This window comes from Aristolochia californica, unplaced genomic scaffold, assembly GCF_029961685.1.
Source record: "Aristolochia californica isolate CCGP_79_NKW_82.1479 unplaced genomic scaffold, dmAriCali1.0.hap1 SCAF_3, whole genome shotgun sequence".
NCBI classification, from domain to species: domain Eukaryota; kingdom Viridiplantae; phylum Streptophyta; class Magnoliopsida; order Piperales; family Aristolochiaceae; genus Aristolochia; species Aristolochia californica.
Genome location: NW_027181992.1, coordinates 17,801,463 through 17,809,529, shown reverse-complemented (window position 1 = coordinate 17,809,529; position 8,067 = coordinate 17,801,463). Strand labels below are relative to the sequence as shown.

Here is an 8,067-nt window from a genome sequence, read left to right as displayed (position 1 = left end):
ACATATATTATTTGGAGTATAGGTTTTATTTTTGGTTGCCTACAACAACACACCAAATTTTGGCACCATTGTTGGGGAGTGATTCTAGTTGATTTTTTTGCTTCTTGTGATCATTATTTCGTTCTTGAAGTTTCTGAAAAAAAAATTTGTTAGTTTTTCCTTGTTACGGTTTTGGTAGAATTCTGACTCCGAAGCCAAATTCACTATTTTCTAGGTTTTTTAGAATTTTTATTTTTTCGTTATTCTAGATTTTTCTTAATTTGTTTTTCATGTTTTATTAGAGTTCCATTGATTGTTTATGACTGTAAATCAATCTTCTAATCAAGGTAATTTGTAGTGCGATCCAAAAATAGAGAAAAATTTGAGCAGGTTAAGGAGAGAAGCTCGAAGGAATTCTGAAGGGAAAGATCTAGCTCTTGATTCCCAATTTGATAATGAACCTGATTTAGAGGAAGAGGAAGTCATGGCTGGAAATCAAACTTTGAAAGAGCTTGCAGCCCTTGATTTTAATCAATAATCCTTATGCATATCGTTCTCCACTTTAGATGCTACAAGTACATTTGAATTAAAATAAGGACATATCAAGGTCTTACAGGTGAAGATCCTCACAAGCATCTAAAGGAATTTCATGTGGGATGCACGAGAATGAAATCCATGGGGGTGACTGAATACCAAAATAAATTACAAGCCTTTCCATTTTCTTTGAAGGATTCAGCTAAGGATTGGCTCTATTATCTACCCTCTAGGAGTATTACTACATGGGATGAGATGAAGAGACTGTTTTTGGAGAAATATTTCCCAACTTCAAGGGTGGCCAACATTCAAAAAGAAATTTGTGGTGTAAGGCAGCATAACGGACAGTCCCTACATGAATACTCAGAATATTTCATGAAATTATGTGCAAACAGTTTCTTATCTAGTATTTCTATGAAGGCATTCTACCCACTGATAGGAGCATGATTGATGTTGCAAGTGGATGAGCTATGATGGATAAAACTCCTGAGGTCGCAAGAAACTTGATTGCAAATATGGCGGCCAATTACGCCCCAGATCTAACACGCGATGAAGACAATGAATAGGGAGGATTGTTGTGATGTTTTGAGCCTCCGAAGGGAGCTCAACCCTGGACCTTAAATGGAGAATCCGACCTAGACCTCAGAGGGGAGAATCTGACCTGATTACAACTAATTAATTCAATGCTTACCTTCTCATTCATCTTACGCCCTTATATAGGGAGTTAGGGAAAACATGCCAAAGGCCATAAGTTCTAAAAATTACAAATAAACCCCTAATATTCAAAAAATTACAAATAAACCCTTACCGAATAGAAATTTCAAATAAACCCCTAATGAATAGAAATTTCAAATAAACCCCTAATGAGTCCATAACATTACTCCCCTCCTGGAGAACGAGCTTGTCCTCAAGCTCAATGTAGAATTGCCTGTTCGTAAAAAAATAGAGCAACCTAGTAGAGGAGCAAAAATTTTATTATTATTATTATTATTATTATTATTATTATTTTTGGTTACCTCATCACTGCAATTCTCACTTATGTCAGTATCATGCGATGCAGAGGTTCCAAAACCAGGTTTGATAACTGGTGGTAAACAGAGTCTACTACCTCTGCAATTTCATTATTCAGGCCAACACTGGATCTAAAAACAGCCCACAGAACCTGGGGAGGGTGATGGTCATCTTTGGCAAGGGGCTCAGACAGGCATGGGGCTCTTGTCTGGATCTGACCTGTTGACAAACCCATGGCCATATCAGCAATAAAGGTATCCTCATTTCCATCACTCCAGTGACTGTCATCACACACCAACCAGTATGTTTGGACATCTGAACAGCCTCAATGCTCTCTGTGACTGAGCCAATATGGTTGACCTTCAATAGAAAAGCATTGCACGCCTTGTCCTGGATTGCTTTCTCCACACGCTTTGAGTTAGTAAGAAGAAAATGATCTCCAACACTCTGAACTTGCTCCCTAATCTCCTTTGTTAGCATGTTGTAATGTTCCCAATCAGCCGTAGCAATTCGATCCGCAATAGACACATGTGGGTAGTAGGCCACAAAGGACTTGTAGACAGTCTTTAAGCCGTCTCCTAAAATTTTCTGGGAGCTATCATGGTTTGCCACTTTGAAATTCAAATCATATGACTTATTCTCATGGTCAGAGAACTCAGATGTAGCGACATCCATGCCAATCACCACCTGGCCAGGATATCCAGTTACGGCTCCATTAACAGCAGTATAGGCAAGAAGAGTACAGTAGATGTTGTTGGATGCATTACTAGGAATTACACGGATCATGTAAGTTGGATCAATATACTGCAGGTTTATTGCTGTCTTCTGGCTGTTAGGGAAATGATCATTGACTTTTTGAGACTGCCAGAGGCCAACATCAAGGAGTAAATGAGTCCTTGATGCATCTTTTGTATCCATATGACTCATGCTGTGAGCAACATACTCCTGCACAGCACCTTCGGCTAACACAATGAAAATATGCCCATTTTCTTTAATTCGCTGCTCAAAAAATTCAAAAAGTCCACCTTCCCCTTCTAAGAAAAATGGAGACTCAAGAATTAAGCAACAATCCACATCTCGGCTTGCCAAAGTAGCATACATAGCTATAAACCCACTGTAACGACCCAAAAGTTTCACAATTCCAACAACATTCTCAACAATTTCAATTGCAATGTGTGCAACATTAATAGGCCTTTGAGCCTCTTCTACAGCTGTGTCAAAACCGAAGGATTTGTTGATCACTGCAATGTCATTATCAATAGTTTTAGGGATTCCAACAACAGTGATCGGGAGCCTGCGTTTCTCAATTTCCTCATATATGGTATATGCTCCTTTTTGTGTTCCATGACCTCCAATTATGTAAACCAGATTAATGTCCCGGTCCTGTATGTCGTCAACTATTTTCATTGTATCGTGACCTTTCCGTGAGGTACAAAGGAAGGTCCCACCACGTTTGTGAATAGTATTCACAACCTTTGGTGTCAATGGAATGGTATTGTTGGAGTAAAATCCTCCATATCCTCCCTGAATACCAAGGAAGTCATTCACTCCATACATAATATTAAAACCACTTACTATCTCTCGAATAACAGTATGAATACCAGGGCACAAGCCACCACATGTGACAATGCAAGCCTTGATGTCATGTGGGTTGAAATAGATCTTCTCCTGAGGACCTGCACGTTGAAAATGTACTCCTCTTTGATTTTTCCGGACAACAATCTTCTGAGCAACCATACCTTTTGGATTGACAAAGTTCTGCTTAAGGTTTGGACAGGTAGGGGTTTTTTCCTCTGAAAACCGGTTTCCAATGGAGAAAACCAGAAGGACAACATGAATTCCATCCTTTGATAAAGCAAGGCATCTAACAAGCTTTGTTACTATGTTCATATGAATCAACACCATATCAAATAGCCCTGAAGTGTCAATAACATTCACAACATGTCCATCTCCAACAATAGTTTTATGCAATTCATAGTTAGGTGGAACACCAGAAGCCTTAGTCTTGGAAACAAAGCCCTTCCGTCCAAGTTTCAGCTTCAAATTGACTACCCAAACGAATTCTATCTCCTTGGAATCCAGAAAAGGAAACCGCCCCTCTACAATTTGACAATTCACCTCTGCACAGCTACTGTACGCATCCACAAAAAACAAACCCACCAAAAAAAATTTCCCGACATTCCTAAAAAATTAGTTTTACAGATTCTAGCATCCTCCCAAAAATTTGATCTCGACTAGCATAGACCCAAGCTGAAATTCCCACATTTGGGCTCTGGTTCGTGGCTTCCCGAAACAAAGAGCTTTCGTTCCCAATTTCCGAGCAGTGTTGTTGCTGCTCAGCACCTTGGAGGCCCTTCAACCGCGTGGAACCACAGATTTTAACATAAAATAGATGGCGCTTCAAAATCTTACCCCAAATTTCGTTGGATGTGGTACCCTGTTGGGCTTCTAAGGACAAGGGTGAGGCTGAGAATGAGAATCCGGAAGCCAAAGCCCACCGGATTTGTTTCCGATGGCGCCAACGGAGCCTCCTCTGTGTCCGGTGGTGAAAGGCAAACCTGTGCTGATGTGGCGAATATGGCAGCCGCTCGTCGGCCCGTTTCAACGGAATTTGTGCCCCATAAACTTCCAGTTCCGCCAGTGTCATGGTTTTCTTCATCGGTGGAAGATGTATGGCTTCATGGGAGACAGGGGAGGGGAAAAACCCCTCCGATGTGCACGATTTGGGGTTGCCGCCGTCTGATGTCTGGGTCAAAATAGTCGCCGGAATATATTCCTTTTGCAGATCGTGATGGGATTCTACTCACCGTGAGTCATGTTGGTGTGCTTCCAGATTTAAGGTCTCCCCCGATCTGACCAACGCCAATGATGTCGTAGCCAAAAACCCCTCTGATTTTCCCAAATCATCGTCGTTGTTCGGCTTTGAAATTCTGTGTGCGGAAATTTTAATTTGTGGTGACGCAAAGTCACTCTGCCCCTCCGGATCTGAGATTGACCCCAAATCCTCTGCAGAGGCTTCGGCTGGTCTACGGGACAAAGTGGTTACTTGGTCACCTGATTTCTCGTCGGAGATAGCTTCTCCAGCGAATGCCTCTCAATACTCCGTTGTTAGCCAATACTTCACCCAAGAGGCACGCCATTTCTGTATCTCTTTCGCTGCAATGCCTGCTGCAGCCATTTCTCTGATTTGTCTATGCATCGCCAACCATGGGTCTTCATGGCCCATCGTGTTCCCGCTCTGATACCAAGATGTTACGCCCCAGATCTAACACGCGATGAAGACGATGAATAGGGAGGATTGTTGTGATGTTTTGAGCCTTCGAAGGGAGCTCAACCCTGGACCTCAAAGGGAGAATCCGACCTAGACCTCAGAGGGGAGAATCTGACCTGATTACAACTAATTAATTCAATACTTACCTTCTCATTCATCTTACGCCCTTATATAGGGAATTAGGGAAAACATGCCAAAGGCCATAAGTTCTACAAATTAAAAATAAACTCCAAATATTCAAAAAATTACAAATAAACCTCATGAATAGAAATTGCAAATAAACCCCTAATGAGTCCATAACACGACCAATTCTCATTAATTTGACACAAGGCCTTGCCTTCCATCTAAGAATGTTAATGAGGAAAATATTTCCTCCTTTGAACAACAAATTGCCAGTCTAACTTCTTTTGTTCGTCAAATGGTTGTAATACGCAAACAACGAAGACTTGTAGGATTTGTTCAGTAGTAGAGCGTCCAACCGATATGTGCCCAACTCTTCAAGAGGAGCCAACTAAGCAAGTGAATGCTGCAGGTGGTTTTCCTAGACAGCCGCAAAGGAAGTATGATCCATATTCGAACACGTATAACATGGGATGGAGGGATCATCGCAACCTTAGCTATGGGACTCCACAAGTTAATCAGTCCATGACTCAAAATCACCCAAGTTACAAGCAATATAAGCAGCCATATCCCCCTAGGCAAGAACCGGGCCAAACTTCCAATTCTGGTATGTCTTTAGAATATATTGTTAAGTCTATTGCCACTAATACTTTGCAATTTCAATATGAGAGGAAACACTTTCAACAAGAGGCAAGGGCCATTATTCAAAGTTTGGACAATCAGATGAGCCTGATGGCAACAGCAATTTGTCAGCTAGAGGCACAAAGTTTGGGGAAATTACCCTCTCAAACGGTAGTAAATCCAAGTGAAAATGCATGTGAAATCTTTTTGAGAAGTGCTAAAGAGGTTGAGATTCCAGTAAAGGCAGCCCCTGCATCGTCGGAGCAAGAAAAAATGAAAAACATCATTGCGGAAAGGAACATTCCCAATGATGATGACGTATCTATGCGTAAGTTTCCACAACTTTTTGATTATAAACCAGTTCCTCCTTTTCCACAAGATTTGGCAGATTCTAGAAAAGATGAGCAAATTAAAGATTTATATGAGACTTTTCGTAGATGTGAGGTAAATATTCCACTTTTAGATGCTATTAAACAAATGCCTCATTATGCTAATTCCCTGAAAGAACTATGCACAATTAAGAGGAAGTAGAAACTTAAAGGATGTGAGAAAGTGAGAGTAGGGGTGAATGTTTTTGCAATTATTCAAATAAAACTCCATGCGAAGTGCAAAGATCCAAGTATGTTTACTATACCTTGTACGGTAGGTAACATCAGATTTGAGAAAGCCATGATAGATTTAGGAGCTTCGATTAATGTCATGCAATATTCTATATATGCTTCTTTGAAACTTGGACCTTTGAATAAAACTGTTGTTGTGATTCAATTGGCTGATAGATCTAATGCCTATCCTAAGGGCGTAGTTGAGGATGTTCTTGTGCATGTTAATGATTTGATTTTCCCTATTGTTAAGCACCTAGCCAATACTACCCAAAATACTGGCCTGTTAGGAGCAGAAGACATAGGTACTTAACCCTGGACCATAACAGGACACCCCGCCCTCTCGAGCCGATGACCATGACGGCCTTAACACAGCAATGGGGACTGGGTCAGGAGCCCATACTCTGTTATGGACTCCATAGCATCATGAGTTATCCATAGGCATAGGAATTAAATTATGTCAATTTACTTTTAATGTAATTGAATTTGGTTTGGTTTGGTTTAGATGAAATATGGCATGAACCAATTGATCCATGGGTCTATTTTGTATTTTATTTATGGGGACGTCAAGGTGAAGGAACGTAAGTATTGAGAAATTAGAATTAAACAGGTCAGATTCTCCCTCAGAGGTCTAGGTTAGATTCTCCCTCTAAGGTCCAAGTCGAGCTTTCTTCAAAGCTCAATCATTCCATTCCTATTTCCATCATTCCACGTTCAAGAAACAAGAAACCTCTTCCTGCGTCAAGATTCAATATGGAGGGAAGAGAGGAAAGAAGGGTGACTCAATCCATGGCTCGGGAAGAACCTAACATCATGGTATCAGACAGGTCCACCCTTGGGGATTCCTCTTCCCCTAAGGATTTGAGGCAATTAGTTGAAGATAATCGCCAGAGGACAGACCTTCAAGCTCAATCTTTGGAAGAAGTGTGTCAGACCACATCTGACCTACGTGAGTCCATCAAATCCATGGATGCCGCCATCCAAGCCCTCCTCTGGTGATAGGATGACAGTGGGATACCAGCACAACCTTCGGCAACCTACTCCTGACAGCCATCACTACCACCAACCACCTCCTCCACCACCACCAATGCACCATACCAATCCCCATTTGTGGCCTGCCGCTCAGGGACCAAATACGGTTCCCATGTATTTAAAACTAGACTTTCCTACATATGATGGGTCTAAGGATCCCTTAATTTTGTTAACCAAATGTGATCAATTCTTTTATCATCAAAAAACACCTGCGGATGATAAAGTTTATTTGGCCGCCTACCACATGCTCGATGAAGCGCTCCTATGGTACCACCAATTCCAAAATGACCAATTGGCTCAGGATTGTGCAACCTTTCGACAATCATGCATGATGAGGTTTGGTCATCCAGCTAGTAGCAATCCATTGGGTGAATTAATCAATTATAACCAGACGGGATCACTTGAGGTGTATCAAAAGACCTTTCAGGAACGGTTGGTCCGCACTAATGAGTTTGTCAGTCACACCCAGTATGTTCACATCTTTATTGCTGGTTTGACAGAAGCTCTATGGCTGGAAGTTGAATTCCATGGTCCTACAGATTTGGACCACGCTATGAATTTAGCCAGGTCAATTGAGCATAAGCAACGTGCTCTGAAGGATTCACTTGTCAGAAAACCAGCATGGCCAGGAAGGCAAAATTTCACTACTCTAGCACCATATTATGGTCCTCCACGTTCTACAGCAAGTGTAGCACCACGCCCAAACTGTTCTAACTCTACTCCTCCAGCTCCTTACTTCGAATAACTGAACAAACAAGAAATGGATCAGAGAAAGGCCAAGGGCCTTTGTTTTAACTGTGGTGAATAGTATGTACAAGGTCACCAATGCAAAAGATTATTCAGTATATGTCTGTGGGAGGATTGTGAAGACATACTTCCCAAAGAGGAGATTGTGGAGAC

The 8,067-nt window shown here is 41.4% G+C and overlaps 1 protein-coding gene and 1 pseudogene across 1 annotated transcript; one reads left to right on the top strand and one right to left on the bottom strand.

Annotated features, from left to right (window-relative positions):
- Positions 1-1,549: 1,549 nt before the first annotated feature.
- On the bottom strand, positions 1,550-4,183 carry LOC137959418 (uncharacterized; annotated as a pseudogene).
- Positions 4,184-5,278: 1,095 nt separating this feature from the next.
- Positions 5,279-6,067, top strand: LOC137959417 (uncharacterized). The gene has a single exon (XM_068806801.1). The coding sequence runs from the start codon at positions 5,279-5,281 to the stop codon at positions 6,065-6,067; it is 789 nt and encodes a 262-aa protein (XP_068662902.1).
- The last annotated feature ends 2,000 nt before the right edge of the window (positions 6,068-8,067 follow it).